The sequence below is a fragment of the Juglans regia genome, chromosome 16 (genome assembly GCF_001411555.2).
Source record: "Juglans regia cultivar Chandler chromosome 16, Walnut 2.0, whole genome shotgun sequence".
NCBI lineage: Eukaryota > Viridiplantae > Streptophyta > Magnoliopsida > Fagales > Juglandaceae > Juglans > Juglans regia.
The window spans coordinates 12,762,098-12,782,321 of NC_049916.1; the positions used below are offsets into that span (position 1 = coordinate 12,762,098).

General features: G+C 39.7%; 1 protein-coding gene across 2 annotated transcripts; it reads left to right on the forward strand.

The window, feature by feature from the left end:
- Positions 1–753: 753 nt before the first annotated feature.
- On the forward strand, positions 754–19,977 carry LOC108997312 (trihelix transcription factor GT-1-like). 2 transcript variants are annotated; one of them, XM_018973529.2, is made up of 5 exons: positions 754–1,470; positions 17,163–17,201; positions 18,531–18,662; positions 18,961–19,185; positions 19,458–19,977. In XM_018973529.2, the coding sequence occupies exons 1-5, from the start codon at positions 903–905 to the stop codon at positions 19,472–19,474; spliced, it is 981 nt and encodes a 326-aa protein (XP_018829074.1). In that variant the 5' UTR covers positions 754–902; the 3' UTR covers positions 19,475–19,977. The 2 variants fall into 2 exon arrangements, with proteins under 2 accessions (XP_018829074.1, XP_018829067.1); XM_018973522.2 differs by having other exon boundaries at positions 19,481–19,977.
- Positions 19,978–20,224: the final 247 nt, after the last annotated feature.

A 20,224-nucleotide genomic window follows, 5' to 3' on the forward strand; every position in this document is an offset into this window, starting at 1 on the left:
ATTACACAAAAAATTATAGTAGATGATGGGTTTCTTACCTTCGGGCCTCGGCGACGGAGATGAATACGGGGAGTCACGGAAGGCTGCGGCGACGGCGAGCAATAGAGCGAGCTGCAAGACATAGGGAGAGAGAGAGAGAGAGAGAGAGAGAGAGAGAGAGAGAGAGAGAGAGAGAGAGAGAGAGAGAGAGAGAGAGTGGGAGGGAGGGTGACCGCCAAGGGGGGATTCTAAACAAAAAAGAAACGACGATGTTTCACCATTGAGGAAACGGCGTCGTTTCCTAATGCGTATTTTAAAAAAAAGAAACCAAGCATGAAACGACGGGGCGGAGGTTACCCCTATCCCGACCTCGCCATGGGGGTCAGATGCGGGCGGGGCCACCCACCCCCCACATCTGACGGACGGGGGGCTCCGCCCCGTTGACCAAGGGCAGAGCGAAAGCGGGATGGGGCAGCAAGGGTGGGGCCCTATTGCCCATCCCTAGAAAATGCTACTCTTCTCATAGGGAGCTTCCGTTGAGGACTCCTGCTAGAATCTTTATTTTATTTTTTTATTAAGTAATTAAGAAAATATTTTTTTAATAATATTATAATTTTTTTATTTTTTTTTAAATATTTAAAAATCTTAAAAATATATATTAAAAAAAAAAAACACTAGCGGACCATAGATCCACCCTTTGTTAAAACACCCGACTTGGACAGTTGTCTTATTTTGTTAAAACCCCCTAACTTACAGATTCTGCTAATTAAAGTGAAACCAGTAATCCTTAGGAATGAACTATTTATTACTCTCACATCCCATCCGAATCTCCTCCTCGTTCAACCCCATCTTCCTCTAAACGCTGACGACCCCACTTCCTCTCAGACGAAAGCACGAAGTGCCTGTTTCATAGAAGAACAACCATGTACTTGTCCGAGAATCCCCGTCCCATCGATTTCTACAAAGAGGAAGGCCCCCGCGACATGATTATCGAGGTCGTCACTAATGCTGACCTGCCACCTCACCACCACCAGCCTCACCCTCACCCCCACCACCAGCAGATAATCCTCGGCGATAGCAGCGGAGGCGACGAGGACCATGAGGTCGAGGTCGAGGTCGAGGTCGAGGTCAAGGCCCCCAAGAAGCGCGCTGAGACCTGGGTCCAGGACGAAACACGTAGCTTAATCACTATGCGCCGTGAGATGGACGGTCTGTTTAACATCTCCAAGTCGAACAAGCATTTGTGGGAGCAGATTTCCTCGAAGATGAGGGAAAAGGGGTTCGATCGCTCTCCGACGATGTGCACCGACAAGTGGCGGAATTTGCTCAAGGAATTCAAGAAGGCTAAGCACCAGGATCGGGGGAGTGGGTCAGCCAAGATGTCGTATTACAAGGAAATTGAGGACATTTTGAGGGAGAGGAGTAAGAATGCGCAGTACAAGAGCCCCACGCCGCCTAAAGTTGACGCCTTTATACAGTTCTCGGATAAAGGTATGGACTTAACCTCTGTTTCATGCTTCTATTTTTGGAAGAATTTGAATTGGGTACGAACCGAAAATACTCTGTTGTACAAAAATTCCGATGCTTCATGTTGGGTTATTCCAGTTCTTTGAAATATTACTTAAAATGGCTAGTGTGTAAGCATTGCCAGGGTAGTGCTTCCTGTCCTAAGAAACGATTCTGTTAGAAGCTACGATACGAGGATTTTGAAATGGGATTTATTGACTAGTGTGCGGTGTCTTATAAAGGTTTGCAATGACTGCTCATCAGAACGTTTGTTTTACTTTTACCTTACAAAGAAAAAATAAACCCTCAAAGTTGCTATTTTCAGTGCTTGGTGCATTCTGCAAAATTAGATAGGAACATCATGACTCTTTCTGCAAGCTGAGACATAAACTTAAGAGTGTGGACTGAAAAGATACACCGCTTACTTTGGGTATGCAGAGAGCCACTTGCTTTGGAAATTAAATGTGGAGGGGATTGTGTGTAGGGATATAGAGGTCGCTTTGTGGTGAGAGTATGGTTTTCTAGTTTTTAATTAGTAGATCAATATACTCTGAATTTAGAATAATTGTCTTCTTGATTTCCTAGGGCATATCATGAGGAGGATTACACACTAGCATTCACTTATCTTCCATGATTTCTTGATTACCCTGGCCCCTTTACATTTTTTTTGCCCTGAAATCTTATATTTCATTGCGTAAGTTTCAATTCATCTCTCGATGCTACATTTTTTTTTGTTTTTTTTTTTTTATATAGCTAAGTGATGTTACTTTAAGGATTTTTTTTTTCTTTTGTAAGTGATGTTACTTTGGGAAATAGTGTAGAGATGGAGGGAGGCATCATGGATCGAGAGGCTTTTTGAGGAGACGGAGGTTTTTCAAGTAGTGAAAGCTTTCAATTGTGAAAAGACATGGGGCTTGGATGGGTTCTCTATGGCTTTCTTTCAAGCTTGCTGCCTTGGCTTTTTTTTTTTTTTACAAGTAGAAAATGTTTTACTGATATTAAAATAGGCATGACTCAAAAATACAGGAAGTATGCCAGAGAATGCAACTAATGAAGAGCTAGCAGTAAATACAAGGAAGCCATGGAAATTGAGACCATTAAAATCTATAGCTATGGCCCACATAAATAAGGTCTTAAAAAAGAAATGCTTAAGCTCTTCAAAAGAGCAATTCTGATCTTTGAAGCTCCGACCATTCATTTCCCTCCAAATACACCACAATGAGCAAGTACGTACCATCTTCCACACAACTGCAATCTAGAAAATTCCCTTAAGACCTCTCAACTAGCTAGGAGATCAACCACCTTTCTAGGCATAACCCTTGTAAGTCCAACTCCGCTGAAGAAAATCATTTCATAAGGCATTGGCTAAGTTTTTCACAATGGAGGAATAAGTGATCCAGTGATTCACCACTATTTTTACACATACAACACCAATCAATTATGATAGTCCCACGTTTTCTTAAATTGTCCGTGGGCAAGATCTTCCCTAATGATATAGTCCAAGCAAAAAACGTTGTCTTACGAGGTGCCATGCTTCTTCAAATACACTTCCAAGGGAAGTGATCTTTGGCATGTTATGAAGGTAGATATTATGCGAGTGTTACAAGATTGTTTCATGATCTTATTGCTAATGGCAAGTTTGAAAAAAGTTTGAATACCTAGAATACCTTCTCCATATCCAATTTACATAGAATACCTAGGGCACCAACTTTGACTTTACTTTCCAAGCATTCATTAGCAATGAGGATCGAGTCAAGGATTTGTCTACCTTTAACAAAGACATTTTGTGACTTCGAGATGATCTTCCCCATAGCTTCACTCAACCGACTAGCTAGAACTTTTGAAATGATCTTGTATGCCCCACTCACCAGACTTATGGGACATAAGTCTTTCACCTCCACTGACCGTGCCCTTTTTGGAATAAGGGCAATGAATGAAGCATTAAGACTTTTCTCAAATTTCATTAATGAGTGAATTACAAGAAAAACCTTATGATGTCCTCCTTAACAATGTCCCAACAAGCCTGAAAGAAAGCCATTGTGAAGCCATCTGGATAGGGGTGATAAATGGTCCGTCCGGACCGAGATTGAGACCGGTTGGTCTTGGTCCACGTTTTAGAGGACCGAAAAGTTTTGGTCCGGTCCACGATCCAGGGTTGTTCCAGACCGGACTAGACCAAATGAAAAAATAAAAATAAAAAAATATTTTATATATACTATTTATATAATAATTGTACAATTAACAATATAAAATTTTAAATATGTTATTAATACTTGTTAATATTCTATAAATTAACAATATGTTATATATATCTTCATCTAACCTATCACCATTAATAATATAAAATTTTAAATATATTATTAACACTTGTTAATATTTTATGAATTAACTAATATATAATATTAATTAGTTAATTATATAGTAATTATATAAATTAATAATGTAATTTTCATCTAATTTATTATCATTGACCATATAAAATATTTTTTTATTGAGTTTGCTACATAATCCATATTAATATGTCACTTAGTTTAATTTAGTATTTTAAATAATTTTTTTTTATTAATTGATTTAAGAAAAAAAAAGAGTCCGGACCAAATGGACCGACCAAACCGATCGGACCGATAGCTACCGGTCTGGAAAAATGATGGACCGAAAATGTCGCCGGACTGACCGATTTGCACCCCTACATCTGGAACCAATGCTTTGTCTTTGTCCATCCCTCTTAACACACTAAGCACCTCATCCTCTTCAAACGATCTCTCCAACCAAGTTGTGCTTGTCTGATTGATCTAATAAAAACTAGCCCGTCAACCTTAGGCCTCCAATGGTATTGCTCCGTGAGAAGCTTATCATAAAAGTGAACAATGTCATCCTTAATTTTAGCATTGTAGACTGTGGTGGCATCCAAGGGGGTAGAAGGTATTTTAAATTTGAGCATATGTGGCTTAAAACTGATGGTTTTGTGGACAGAGTTAGACAATGGTGGACTTCTTACTCGTTCCAAGGCTCCCCAAGCTTCATATTGGCAAAAAAACTGAAAGCACTGAAACAGGACCTGAAGCAATGGAATGAACAAGTTTTTGGTAACGTGTCCCAGCAGAGGCGCGCTCTGGTGGAGGAGTTACAGGGTCTGGAAGGTGAGGAGGAGGCCAGATCTCTTTCTGAACTTGAAAAAACTCGAAAGAATCATGTAGTAGCTGATCTCGAAAGATTAACTTTGATGGAGGAGATCTCATGGAGACAAAAATCAAGGGTGCTCTGGCTTAAGGAGGGGGATAAATGCACGAAATTCTTCCATAAGATGGCCAACTCTCATAGGAGGAACAATGCTATTGATATGTTGATGGTGAATGGGGAAGTTTCTTCGAATCAGTCGGTAATAAATAATCATGTTGAACAATACTACCAACAACTCCTATCTGAAGAGCACAACTGGAGACCGAAAGTGGATGGCCTATCTTTTTCCACACTAGACCAGCAGAGTGCAGGGTGGCTAGAGAGACCTTTTACAGATGAGGAAGTGTGCAAGGTTCTTAGAGGCATGGCAAGTGATAAGGCTCCTGGTCCAGACGGTTTTACTATGGGTTTTTTCCAAACTTGTTGGGAGGTGGTCAAGGAAGATATAATGAAAGTTTTTCATGAGTTCCATACTTATGCTAGCTTTGAAAAGAGTCTCAACGCCACCTTCTTAGCCCTTATCCCTAAGAAGGTGGGGTCGAGGGAAGTGAGAGATTATCGCCCCATAAGCCTTGTGAATGGGGTGTATAAGATTCTTTCCAAAGTATTAGCAAATAGATTGAGCTCGGTGGTGGAAAAACTTATCTCAAAGCCACAAAACGCGTTTGTCAAAGGGAGACAAATCCTTGATTCGGTACTTATCGCAAACGAAGTTTTGGATGGTCGATTGAAGTCTAATGTACCCGGGCTACTTTGCAAGTTAGATATGGAGAAAGCGTATGATCATGTCAACTGGGATTTCTTACTTTACTTACTTGGTAGATGTGGTTTTGGAGGGAAATGGCAAAAATGGGTTGAATTTTGCATCTCTTCAGTCCGTTTCTCTATCTTGGTAAATGGCACACCGGTGGGTTTCTTCAACTCATCTCGTGGCCTGAGACAGGGAGATCCGCTTTCTCCCTTACTTTTCTTATTTGTCATGGAAGCACTCAGTAAAATGATTGAGGGTCTGGTGGATGGGGGGCTACTCCATGGTTTTGCAGTGGGGAATGGTGTCCTCAACATTTCCCATCTGCTATTTGCTGATGACACGCTCATCTTTTGTGGTGCACAACTTGGCCAGGTTCAAGCCTTGAGAGCGTTACTTCTTTGTTTTGCTGCTGTATCCGGTTTGAGCATCAATCTTGCAAAGTCAGAATTAGTGCCAGTGGGGGTTGTTCCCGATGTGGAGATCTTAGCTACTATTTTGGGATGCAAGATATCTTCGCTTCCTATGAAGTATCTTGGCTTACCATTGGGTGCCTCCTTCAAATCGGCGAGGATTTGGAATGATGTGATTGAAAGAGTGGAGAGCAGATTGGCCGCTTGGAAGAGGCTATATTTGTCGAAAGGTGGTAGGTTAACTTTGATTAAAAGCACTCTTTCAAACTTACCCACCTACTTTTTGTCTCTATTTCCGCTCCCTACAAAGGTGGCTAACCGCATTGAGAAGCTACAAAGGGACTTCTTATGGAGGAGATTGGGGGAAGAGTTCAAATTCCACCTGGTTAATTGGCCTACAGTTTGTACCCCATTGTCTGGGGGAGGTTTGGGGATTCGTCACTTGATGAAATTCAATCAAGCTCTGTTGGGTAAGTGGTTGTGGAGGTACCAAATCGAACGAGAGGCCTTATGGAAGTCCGTTATAGATTCACAGTTCGGGGAAGCTTGGGGAGGATGGTGCTCGAATGAGGTTCGAGGCACTCATGGAGTGGGCTTGTGGAAAAACATTCGGAGTCTTTGGGGGACCTTTCGAGGACATGAACACATTGTTGTGGGTGATGGGTCGCGGGTTCACTTTTGGTCTGATAAATGGTGCGGTAACTATTGCTTACGAGATACCTTCCCTACTATCTTTGCACTCGCTAGAGAAAAGGAGGTATCAATAGCCGAGCTTCTGGTCTTCTCAAACGGCACCCAGCAATGGAATATTGACTTCACTAGGGCAGCCCAAGATTGGGAGGTAGAGCCTTTTACAGAGTTCTTTGCGGTATTATATTCTGCAAGCATTTCAGGGGGCACTGGAGACAAGATGCTTTGGAATCATTCTAAGAAAGGTCTTTTCTCTGTCAGATCCTTTTATGAAAAGCTTACGAACCCAGGTAAGTCTATGTATCCATGGAAGAGCATTTGGCAGACGAAAGCCCCGTCAAAAGCAGCCTTTTTTGTTTGGACTGCATCTTTGGACAAGATCCTTACTATAGATAATTTGAGGAAACGACGGATTATTGTCCTAGATTGGTGTTGTATGTGTAAGAAGCATGGGGAGTCAGTTGATCATTTGCTTTTACACTGTGAGGTGGCCAAGGGCATGTGGGATGATTTTTTCTCAAGGGTTGGATTAGCTTGGGTTATGCCGTGTAGATTGGTAGATTTTCTTGCAAGCTGGAGAGGACTATACGGTAATGCTCAAATAGCGGCAATTTGGAGGTTGGTACCAATATGTTTGTGTTGGTGTATTTGGAGGGAAAGAAACGCAAGAAGCTTTGAAGACAAGGAGAGAACACTGGAAGAGCTAAAAGTTGTATTTTTTAAGTTATTGTTCTCATGGGCGGGGGCCATAGTTTGTAACGGTCTTAGTATCCATGATCTTTTTCTTTCTTTTGTAACTTCTAACTAGGCACTTCTTCATGTATACTTCCTGTGTACTTGGGCTTTGCCTATTTATATGAATATATTATCTTTGATTACTTATCAAAAAAAAATTTTAGCATTGTCCGACCCTACCTTCCGAATGAAGAACCTCAATGACATTATTGCTTTGGTGGGAATTAGCTACACTGTAGAAAACCTTTGTGCTTCTGTCCCCTTCCTTCAACTCGCCTGAGATTTTTGTCTCCAAGAAATCTCCTCCATAAGAGTATTTTTTCCAACTTAGTCACAACAACCATTTTCCTTGCCTTGTCTTCAATTGAGAGGGCTCCATCAACCTCTTTTTCATCAAAACACTGCAGCTCCTAAAAAAGAATATTCTGCTGAGCATTAATTTTCCCAAATACTTCCATATTCCATTTTTCAAATAATTTTTCAGGGCTTTAAATTTCCAACCCAAAACAAAACTAGGAGTGCCTGAAAATTGATATGAAGACCACCATGATCTAACCTTGTCTGTAAACCCATCTACTTTCAACCACATATTCTTAAATTTAAAATATCTTTACCCCTCATGAAGACCCTCACAATCCTATAAGAGGGGAAAATGATCAAAGCATAGTCTAGGAAGGTGTTTTTTGCATAGGTTAGGAAAGTAAGCCTCCCAAGGAGAGACAATAAATATGTCCAACCTAGACCAAGCCCTCCCATTAGACCAAGTGATGTCTCCTCTAGCCAAAGGTAGTCAACCAAATCCAACTAAAAAATTAGAGCTGAGAAGTCAGCCATGGCCAAACCAATACTAGAGTCCCCCGACCTTTTACTCGGAAACAGAGTGATGTTAAAATCCCCTCCAATACACCACGAGCCATCCCACCAACTGCACAAACCAGCAATCTCATCCCAAAGGAAGCCTTCTATTACTGTCATTACTGTCATCATTAGGCCCGTATACTCCAGCAAAACCCCACCCAAAACCATCTTCCACATTCATGAAAGAACAAGCCACCAAAAATTCACCGACATACTCCACCAAATTAACTACTCTCTTATCCCACATCACTATAACAGCTCTTGAGACACCCTTGGAAGCAAGGGAGGCCCATCCCGCGTAAGAGCAACCCCACAAACTTCTAATTATTTTTCTATCAATAATCTTTAGCTTAGTCTCCTGCAAACAAATTACGTTAACCTTTCATTTATGGATCATATTCTTCACTCGGAGGTGCTTGCTTGGGTCATTCAGTCTCCGAACATTCCATGAAAGAATCTTTTAGGCTTTATAAAACAACAGGATTCACCCCATCTTTGTGCCTCCTCCCCCTACAAGCAATTCTTTCTCTTGCATTAATTGATAGAACAAGAAAGTCTCGTAAGCTCCGTTTCTTTTTTAGAGGCAAATTTGGCTAAAAGAGGTTGTCCTGCTTCAATGGAAATAATAATAGCTTTAAACTAATGTTCGAAACCTTCACAAGAAATTCCTACACAATTGCAAATTTCATCTACCTTTTGAAGGACCCAGTTTGAATGTAAACCAGCCCACAAAGGTGTTGGAGGTAAAGAATAGATAGGGCTAGGCTCGTCACCAGAATCTTCCAATTCATTTAAAGAAGCACCAACCCCAGACTCCTTGCAAACCAACTGTAGTTCAGACCCATCAAGAGTACCTCATCATCTAAAAGGGTCCTATCCTCTTCTTCCAATGTAGACAAAACCCTGGAAGGAACCTCAACAGATGTAGCTACAACTGAAGGTGACCGTATAACATTAGCGGCATCATAGGTAGATGATTGAGGGAAGTCAAAAGGCTGTGAAGGACCATTATTGCCCTGAGGACAGGCAGAAACTCTGATCCTAGCCAACCCATCTGAAGTCATCACCTCTTCACAACTAATCACCCCTATCGAAGCCGGAAACTACTACTCATTTCGAACCGGAAGGTTGCTGGCAACTAGCGACCCTTTCTGTGTTGACAGCAAGCTGTCGGCAGCCTGAGGATAGGCAACAACTTCAACCCGAGCCAACCCAGTTGATGTTGTTGCCTTGTCGCAGTTGTGCACCCCTGTCGAGGTTGGGAATTGCTCCCTATTTGGAATCAGAGGGTCGTTGGCGGCTAGTGACACTTCCTATGATGTCAGCAAGGTGACCACAGCAATTGCCGGGGAGCTTGAAGCTCTCGAGCCTGAGATATACGGCTCTCGACCCCGATATAGTCTATTAGCCCGCTACTTAGGATGGACGGGTCTAAGAATTGGCCCCCAAATGTATAGGCCCTGCCAACCAATGTTCGGGCCCTACCCTTTCAACTTATTATTTCTCAGATCCGGCCCATCAACATAGTCTATGTTTATTTTAGGCTTCTCCACAGGCCTAGGGAACCCACAACCCAAACCCATAACTAGGCCCAAACCCCTATGAACTTTATTCATCAGATCACTAACCTCCTCCATGACTCCCGACAGCTAAGCTCTGATAGCCCACAGGACCCCTTCCACTTCCCTTGCCCTCGAGCACCCTTCAAAGTACCCCCCACCACCCATGCCAAACTGCACAAAATGACAATTGGCCACAGGTGGAGCAAGCCTACGGCTGCTGTCACCTTCACCCTTAACTCCTTACCCATATTCCGATTCTTGTCAACCACCACAGCAGTGCTGCTCCTTGCTGTAGAGCATGCCGGTGACCTTAAAACCAAAGCGTACGAGGCACTTTTGGAAGGTAAGGACCTCCCCACATTCATCCGACTACCAGACTCCCCTCCTCGTTTAAACAGAGAATGTTGAGGGTGAGAAACCTTAACTCTGTTTGCATTCTCAAAAATAGGAGCTTTAAAGCCAACGACCAATTTAATGTAATACACAAATCCTTCCCTTCCATTGCCCTTTGAACCTTCAGGGATAACCAAAAAACCCCTCTTCCTACCATTCTTGAACTTAGCCAGTTGCAAAAAACAACCCTTGGAGTTAACTTGGCATTGAATGTTGAGAACTTTGTTATCCATCCTCAATTTTCTGAAGAAACAACCAGTTGAGAACGTTCACGCTGGAAAAAATCTAGGCATTCCTCCGCCATCTTTTCCACCCATAAAACCGATGACCCACTTAAGGAAATAAACATAACCATCCTTCTACTTCTTTCGGTAATACGAATGTTATTACCGCCCTCTTTCGAAAATCTGAAGGTTTTTTATTCCACCTTTAATCGCCTATCACCCTCCATCAGAGCAACTCTAGAGAGGAAAATGGAAGGAGATTTTCAACGAGAAGCGACATAAAAATTAGAAGTGTAAAGGAGTATAAAGAAGACTAAACTGAGAAGGGATATTAACTCCGACAAGAAGCGTCGGAGATGGAATTACGTATGCACATGAGAACATAGAGAATTTTTACGTACGGACATGAGAATAAGATAAGTTTTAGAGAGGATCCTTTCTATTAATAATATTGTTTACTATAGTTGTATTGTGGTTAGCACACCCGCTGCTAGACTTCTGGTGGGTGGGCTAGATGAAGAGGTCAAATTTCACCTGGTAAATTGGGCGCCAAGGTATATTCTTCAGTCTACAAGGGTGGTTTGGGAGTCTGGACGCTACTCCTTTTCAATCTTGCACTTTTGGGGGATGGCTTTGGCATTATCATAATGATCAATAGGCCTTGTGCATGGCAATTGTAGATTCTAAATATGGATGTTGGTGTGGTGGGTGGTGCTCTAACAAGGTCCTAGGACTTTACGGGTTGGATTTTAGAAGAATATAAGAAAAGGGTGGGGGAAGTTTCCTATCCATGGTAGATTTGAGGCGGGTGATAGATTCTGAATCATATTTGGCATGATTGGTGGTCTATAGATAGGACTCTAGGATAATTTACCAGTCTTGTACAATATTGTTTGTGCTAAGGATGGTTATGTGATGCATTTAGAGATATCTAGTGATTTCCTTCTCTGAAGTGTGAACTTTAGAAGAAACAACTCAAGACTGGGAGGCAGATGCCTTCACTAAATTTTTTAATCAATTTCATTTCACAAGTTTGGGAAGAGGAATTGAAGATAAGTTTCTTTGGTCCCCTTCCGAGAAAGGAATGTTCATCGTTAGTTCTTTCTATAATGCCCTTGTCCCGCATGATAACAATTCCTTTCCTCTGAAAAGTATTTGGCGGACTAGGGTGCATTTGAAAGCTTTGGCTTTTTTTTTTTTTTGTATGGACAGCCTATTGAGGAAAAACTCTCACCATGGGTAATCTCAAGAAAAGACACAATATGATGATTGATTGGTACTGCTTGTGGAAGAGGAGTAGAGAGTCTGTTGTTCGCCTTTTACTCAATTGTGAGTTTGTTAGTGTTTTGTGTGGTGTTTTTTTTTTTTTCAATGGGTTGGATTAGCTTGGGTCATGCCTAGATAAATATGGGATCTTTTTATTATTGGAGAGGGTTAGGATTGTGCCTGCAAATTGTCGTAGACTGGAAGATGGTTCGTACTTGCCTGGTATGGTATATATGGAGGGAAATGTACCATAAGAATTTTGAGATCGTGAACGGACTCTAAAAGATCTTATGACACTAGAAAGGAGATAGGTTAGAATTGCCTCTCAAGCCAAGCATGCATTTGGAACTGGTAGAGAAGCCATCAAGCAAGACTAGGTTGCTGCCATCTTGCGCTAAGGAAGTGATGGATATGATATGGAGCCCGATTTTTGTAATGTTGAAGCTACACCTGGATAAGGCACCATCAAAAACCACAACAAATGGGTCTAGTCCATACCCCTCCAAAAAAAGAAAAAGAAATATAATTGCATTTCACTCTCCAAAATTTCTGATGTCAATTAGACCTGGTTTGAATAGTGAGATGAGATAAGATGATATTTGAATAGTAGTGAAATAATTTGTGAATAGTAATGAAATTGTTTGAGTTAAGATTTTTATGTGGTTTTGGGAAATGAGAGAAAAATAGTTGAATAAAAATATTATTAAGTTAAAATATTATTATAATATTATTTTTTAATATTATTTTTGTTTTGGGATTTAAAAAAATTGAATTATTTTTTGTGTTTTGTTTGGAAGTCAGGAAAAATTGTAATGATTATGGTAATGATTAGATGAAAATATTAAAAATTTGAAATTGAAAAGAGTTTGTGTTTGTGGTATTTGAATATTAAGATAAGACGGGATGAGATGGGTAGGCTTCGTCCTCTAAGGGCACTGGCATTGGCCTAACCAAATGCTAGTGCCATCCAAATATTTGCCTCATTTGTCTCGAATTTACCTGCATTGGATTAGCCAAAGCAATAAGTCTATGGCTTTGAGCTACAGTGACAAGCACCCGCTGGTCATAATTAGTGAGTTCCTGTACATGAACCAAACGAATAACTTATTCGACAAAATCCCATCCAAACCACCTTATTTCTTTCCCTCGAAATTTCCCTGTTTCTCTCCCTCTTCTCTACGTCCTACTCTTCACTCTTCACCATTTTCTCTCTGTCCTCTGTCCAGAAAAGCTAAGCTGGAAGTTTTCTTGTTGGTGGTTTCTTCCCAGGTGCGTGCAATTTCCCTCAATCTTGGTTTTTTGCCCTAGAGTCCATCCCCGTCGCTACATACCTTTCCAAGCCGACAACCCTTTATACGAAAAGGAAGAAAGCATTAGCCATAGCTTGCCATCTGTATCCATTTTCTTGCGCCAAGGAAGAAAGAACTAGCCATATTGTCCCTTCGCTTCTTTCCTTCCTTCGTTCTCTTGTCCTAGAAAATCCCAGATTCTATTGCTCCATTGCACCAAAGCTCAGTTTTGTCAAGATGGGTCTCTGGGATTCCTTTCTCAATTGGCGCCAGAGGTGACCGCCTTTAGCTTTTCTTTTCCTTTTTTTTGCCCTTCTCTCTGTTCCTTCTTCTTGTTTTGTGCTTTTGATTTGTGGGTTTTGTTTTGACTGTATGCGTTTTGTTGCAATATAATAAGTGCAAGAGACTTCTTTAAGTGGATTTGTGCTTATATTTGATCGTACGAGGAGCATATGTGGAGAAAACTCTTAATTCAACCCTTCCTTATCAAACATTTGGCCTTTGCTTTCCATTTGTTACTTGAAAAGATATAATAGTTTAATTGTTTGGTTCTAGTTGTGGCAATGTATGAATGATCACATAAGTAATTTTAGGGATGTGATTTTTTAGGTTTCAGGAGGAGGAGACCAACAAGTCTGAGGTCCATTTGACACCTAATTTTAGGCAATTCTGTATCTTTCTTCTCTTGAGTTAGTATTCATATGTTTATTTAATACACCTTATCTTTGTTCTTTAAAAAGGTGACCAGTTGCAAGTGCAAGTTTCATTTGTATTCTTTAATGGTATTGCATATGACTTCAATTGAAGAGCATCAAGTTATCCGCCTTTCATGGAATGCTTTTTGGTGGTGGGGAGAGGATGTTAACCCCACCATTTTAGGGTGTTAAATCCTTCGGAGTTGGGAGTTATGTTAATTCTGTATTTTTTTTCTTCATTTTCTGGGGCTAGTACCTGAAAACTTGGGAGGATGTGCTTGTTTCGAGTTTGCAATGGATTGAGATATTGGAGGTTAGGTATTTATTTTGCTCCTGCAAATCGTAGTGATGCTTTTCATCTGAAACCTATTTGGTCTATCCCCAAAGTCTCTTTTCTTTGTTTGGATGGCTACCATTGAAAGATATCTGAGGTTTGTCCTAGTAAATTGGTGCCGTGTGTAGAAGGGAGGGGAAACTATGGTGGGTTGGATTTAAGTTCCAAAATGTTTTGTATTTGCACTAAGTTTGGACTCTGGTTTGTGTATGGTTATGTTTTAGCTTAGAAGCACACAATACTCCACTGATGCAGTACTATGGAGATGCATAGAAGAAAACAAATAGAGGGAGCATTTAGCACATGTTTGGGATCCTTATTTTCTCCCTTTCATTAGTGTGTGGTTGCTTTGGGTTGGTTCTAAGCATGGGTAACTTAGGATTAATGGACTGAAGTGGTGGTGGCAGAGAGTTCCCCATATCTGGTTTGCCATGACAACCTTGTTGGTTGTTTTTTTTTTACTTCACATTTATATCCTTAGTTTTCAGGTTCTTCTTCTATATATTTTGTAGATGAAAAATAATAGGTTGAGGAAAAAAAATAGTTGGAAAACAATAATTTAATTATGAAATTAAATTATTAATTAACATATGGTTAGTGCAATTGTAAAATATGAAAAAAAATAAACTAAAAAATAATATTATTAAAAAAATAGTATTATATTATTATTTTGACTAATCTAATGGCTAGTCCAATGTGGTTCACCTAGCCAAAGGTTAATACTATAGCCAAAACTTAAAGTTCTAGCCAAAATTTAGACTTGGCAAGGCCATTGCCAATGCTCTAACCCTATTAGCGGATGCAAAGTTCATAGAAGTGTTTTTTAAAAAGTAATACAATATTATTAGAAAATGCAACTCAAGCACATGGGATGAATAGAAGAAAAATCACCTAAGTATGAACTAAAGGGAAAACAAAGGCATAAAATCAAGATGATTAGAATAGCTAGGACTCTATTTTGGGCCGATATCCAAGAAAAAGAGCTTTTAACACAATGGTCTGAGTTTGTTCACCGTCTTCTTGCAATTTCTACATTTCGAGCGTTACGTTCATTTGAATGGACAACAGGAGAGATAATGGGACCAATCGCCAAACTTTTGCTTTGCCATGACCAACGTTCTGATTTCTACAGCATGCCAACAACTCTACCACCCTTTGAGGTATCTCCCAATCAACCAATCGACACCAAAAAGATGGAATACCAAGGCCCATATATTTTGCGCAATTTGATAGTGCAGCAATAAAAAATCAATTGTTCCCCACTCTTATTGCACTTGCAGCACCGATCCAATACTAAGATTCTCCTCAAATTTTCCATAGGGTCTTCCCTGGTGCAGCAGTCCACACAAATAATGCCACCCTCATCGATTTTTGCTCCGTCAAATGCCTTTCCAAGGAAAGAGTATATGCATGGTGTACTTTTACCGATCAAAAAAAGTTCTGACCTCAAATTATTATTTTGGATCAATCATGGTTTAGCTCGTGAGTCATGTGTGGTCTTGATGGGAATGAATTCCATGAGTTCTAATATTTAAGCCCCTTTTATTTTACACTTGAATCAAGTGCTTCGTCTTCCTCTGGCTATATGAAGTACTCCTGTCTTTCTCAGTTCCTCCTATTCACAATGATGATTGTTAACAAAGAGGATGCAGATATTCCATGGAAGACCGATCTTCCGTAGCATTTCTTCATATTATATGTCCTAAATCTGTCTTTATCAGCTATCTGTTCAGGTTAGACTTCTTTATCTGATTTAGGACGGATTTAGAGAAACCTTTTTTGAGTTTTGTGGTGGGCTATGGGGCTGAAAGTCGGGGTTTTAGCTCTAGGGAATATAGATAGGGTTAAAGGCTAAAGAAGACTTTTTAAGAGAGCAGTTTGCAGGGATTTTTCTCGTGGCAACAAGACTTGACGTTTTTGAAGTTTCTGTAAGGTTTTATTTTGTTTGTTATGGTATGGGAAGGTAAGTTCAGGTTTAAGGATTTGAAATATCTCAGCTGCATCAGGGCTGAAGGTGAACTTGGCCAAGTCAGAAGTAGTGTCAGTGATGTTCCTAGTGTGGAGAGTATGGCGTCCATCTTGGGTTGTAAGATATGTCAGATGTCCATGAAATATCTTGGCCTCCAGTTCAGCGCTACGTTCAAATTGAAAGCTATTTGGGATGATGTTCTAGAAAAAATGGAGTTGAAATTAGCTAGTTGGAAGATGATGTATATATCCAAAGGGGTTAGGGTGACCCTAATCAAAAGCACTCTTTCCAATTTGCCAACTTATTTCCTCTCATTATTTCCCCTCTTTGCCATGGTGGCCCATCACATGGACACCGTGATTTCTTTCTTGGGGATAAATGACGAGTTTAAATTCCACTTGGTGAAATGGGCCCCAATTTACTCTCCCATTTTTCAACAAAGCCTTGCTTGGCAAATGGTTATGGAGATGCACAGGATTGAGAAATTGAAGTTTTTTTGGCATTCTTTGACCATGTGTACTCCACCTGATTGTTGGGGGGAGGTGAAGACAAAATATTTTTGTTCCCCTCTAAGAAAGGGATATTCATAGTCCGATCCTTCTACCACACCATGACCACACACCACAAATTCATTTCCATAGAAGAGCTTTTGGAAGACAAATGCACCTCTAAAGGCAGCATTTTATGTATGGACAGTTTCGTTGGGGAAGATTCTCACTCTAGACAACTTGTGGAAACGTAGATTCATAGTCATGGATTGGTGTTGTATGTGCAAGAAGAGCGGAATGAAGTTTTTGCTCGATTGGGATTAGCTTGTTTGATGCTGAGAAGAGTAAGTGACCTCCTAGCTTCTTGGAGAGGCGTTTGGGGAAACTCTCAAATTGCATCCATATGGAAGTTGGTACTAATATGCCTATGGTGGTGCATTTGGAGGGAGAAAAAAGATAGAAGCTTTGAAGACCAAGAGCGATCAATGGATGAGCTTAGAACTTTGTTTTTCAATACGTTACTCCATTGGTCAATTGTAATTGATTTTCATTGCATGATTTCCTTGTTCACTAAACTAGCACGCCTAGGTGTTGCTCTTGTATATGTCCCGTACACTTGGGCTATTGCCTACTCTTTTGATCAATAAAAATTTGTTTACCAATAAAAAAAAGAAATATCTGGAAAACGAACTCTTTATTGAACTTTATAGGAAGATGTTAATATGCATGTTATCTCATTATACATGCCATTTGCAAACTTCAATCTATCTTGGTATGTAGGGAAGTAATGTAATAGGCAACCCAATTTATTGACTAGTTTTGTGCTCATGCAGGTATAGAGGATGCTAGCATTTCTTTTGGACCTGTGGAAGGTATGGATACATTTGATTGTCACTATTCTAATTATTATTTACGATCAATAAAATCTTATTTACCGATCCAAAAAAAAAAAAAAAAATTATTCTACGTTTGTTTCTCATGTATTTACTCTAATGAACTTTTGGATGATCAGCTCTTTGTTGTGTGAGAGGGGAGGGTGAATACTATTCTCGTTGCATGGGCATGCTTGTGTTCATATTTTTGTCTGCTATTAAATATGTCAGTTGGTTAGAGGGAATCCCTGATAATAAAATAAACAACCATCTATCTATGAATTTTGAATATTATTGTATTTGTTTGTTTTTTCATGTCAAAGGAATTGTGAAATAAGATACTATGAGCCATTATTATCTCAGTAGATTTAGTCACATGTTTGTTTTCCATTAGTTGAATTAGTCACAAGTTACGACAAGAAATCTCTGCCTTGGAACCCCCCACTTACCTTTTAATAAAAAAAAGTGGCGGTTGTATGTAGGAGGTGAAAAGAAGGTGATAATATGAACTGCATCTCTCAGACCTGGGAATAACTTTATGGTCCTCTAATATCACTTTTGAACAGTTACACTTATACATATATGAGTTATTACAGAAGTTCCTTTGCCTTCATTGTTTGCGTTTTTCAATTATTAATGAGAATTGAAATTACCTTTTCAATGGAAATAAAGCAAGTTGAGAAATTTGAGTAAGAGAACAAGAATCAGATATTGGGGTAAAAATTATTTTTTACTCCACTATTTGTCTATCCTCGATACAAATATCGACTTGCATTTCCTGATATGAACATCTATTGGAGGGTACTAGGTGTAATTATGAAAAGTTCTCTTGATCATCTCCTGGTGCTTCTGTCTAGGTTTCTCTAAGTTGTGATTAGATATTTTCTTAATCCTCTCGCGCATCCTCTTACATTTATAAGATCTAATTCACTTCAATAAACCAAAAAAATCCCTTAAGGTCCATAGACAGGACACAGGCTTCTGGACACTATTGCCTTGATCATAGTTTCATCTTCTCGTGTTAATCTTGTGTGTGTCATACATGCTGAGACCTGAAGAGTTTGAAGCAGAGCAGTCATCTGAATTCTGTGCATCAGGGATTTATCTGTTAAATTTTCTTGTACAACTTTTTTCTGTGCGGTCTTTTTCTCATAACTAATTTTAGAAGATTATTTGTTGGGGGGTGGGGGGTGACGTGAGAAAACATCACACTTTCAAAATTAGTTCGTGTTTTACTATTGTCCTAGTATGGTTATGTTCCCTTTTTTTCTTTTTTCTATTCATCGCAAAGAAAATGTGTTATCTCAAGTTTAAGATCTTCATGTGTAGCTACTGGAAGGCCGACACTAAATCTTGAGAGACGATTAGATCATGATGGACATCCTCTTGCCATTACCACAGCTGATGCAGTTGCAGCAAGTGGAGTTCCTCCTTGGAGTTGGAGAGAGACTCCTGGAAATGGTAACTTTTCTGTTAAATCTGACTGTGTAATAAAACTGGGTTAACATATATTTATTGTAATCTCTCCTTCAAGTGTGCACCATGGATGATTGCCATTGGTTTATAGCAAAAAACAAAAAAAATAAAATAAAATTGTAAGCAGTTTTTACTACGGATGAATGCCCTTCGTTTGACATATGCCCAAGTGAGTGTGGTCGAGGCCGGTACTATGAATCATGAGACTGTGGCTCACATATTATTTTGGAATAATGCAAAGCAAATGATTCTATACGTTAATGCAGCTTTCTATTTTTGGCAGGCGGGGAAAGTCAGTCTTATTGTGGAAGGGTCATAACAGTCAAGTGCGGGGATTACACTAGAAGGATTGGCATTGATGGCACTGCAGATGCCATCAAGGAGGCAATTAAATGTGCTTTTAGGCTACGAACTAGACGTGCCTTTTGGTTGGAGGATGAGGACCAGATAGTCCGAACTCTTGACCGGGATATGCCTTTGGGAAACTATACACTTCATCTTGATGAAGGTACAGTGATCCGTTTGTGGTTTTCATAGAATAAACAATGTGGTTCTGATTTTATTTTATTTTTATAGTAAGATCCCAAATATACATATATACATATATATATATTATGGGATAAATTGTTAATACTTTCGAAGTTCACGACAAGCCTTGTGGGGGCATTTAGCCATGTCGATTATGACTTGGATGAATCATTAATCTATTTCGTCCCCTTTTTAGTTCAATTTTTTGATGCTAAGCAGGTCTTTTACCCTTTTTGGTTTGGGGCTAAGCAGAAATGTTGAACTCCTAATTGCAGGATTGGCCATTAAAGTCTGTCTTTATGACGAGTCTGATCACATACAAGTGCATACCGAAGAGAAGAGTTTTTACACCGAAGATGATTACCATAATTTTCTGTCCCACAGGGGCTGGTCATCTCTTAGGGAGTTTGATGGGTATAGGAATATTGATAATATGGATGATCTTCGACCCGGTGCTATATACCGTGGTATGAGTTGAAGACAGGTCCGTCACCATGGAGTTTTACTTTTGTTCTGTTTCAATCTTGAGTGCCACAATGGTGTGGAACCGTAGTGCTGAGTTTGTATATAATGCTGTTCTACTCTATTTGCTTATAAGCATTAAGCAGTAGACTTTTGTTGTAAGGTGTAAGGTGTTGTATGTTCTATGGTAGAACATGGAAAAGCCCATTGTACAAATTCTGATCCTTATGGATTGTATAGCCTGGTCACCTTATTTATATGTAAATGTGTATTTTCAATGACATCAGGGTGATTCCAAGTTATTTATTTTTTTGGTTTGTGTAGACATTCTACAAAAGTAAATTTACAAACTTAGGTAGATGTGATGTGTCAGGTTGTAAAACACTTTTTATTGTAAAATAGATCTGATGTCTCGCATCAAGCTACATTAATGTGAGTTTGTTTACTTTTTATAAAATCCATTGCTTTGAAGTTCTACAAGCAAGTGGAAGGATACAGTCAAAGTGTGCATAAACTCCGTACATGGCGTTCCGTCACCGCTTTTAAAATGAGAAATT

What these genes read in the sequence shown, in the direction of transcription:
- LOC108997312 (XM_018973522.2), top strand. Translation starts at nt 903, where the DNA reads ATGTACTTGTCCGAGAATCCCCGTCCCATCGATTTCTACAAAGAGGAA. An exon ending in GAGAGAGACTCCTGGAAATG is followed by an intron (nt 18,663 to 18,960) that starts GTAACTTTTCTG and finishes TATTTTTGGCAG; the next exon opens with GCGGGGAAAGTCAGTCTTAT. An exon ending in TACACTTCATCTTGATGAAG is followed by an intron (nt 19,186 to 19,480) that starts GTACAGTGATCC and finishes TCCTAATTGCAG; the next exon opens with GATTGGCCATTAAAGTCTGT.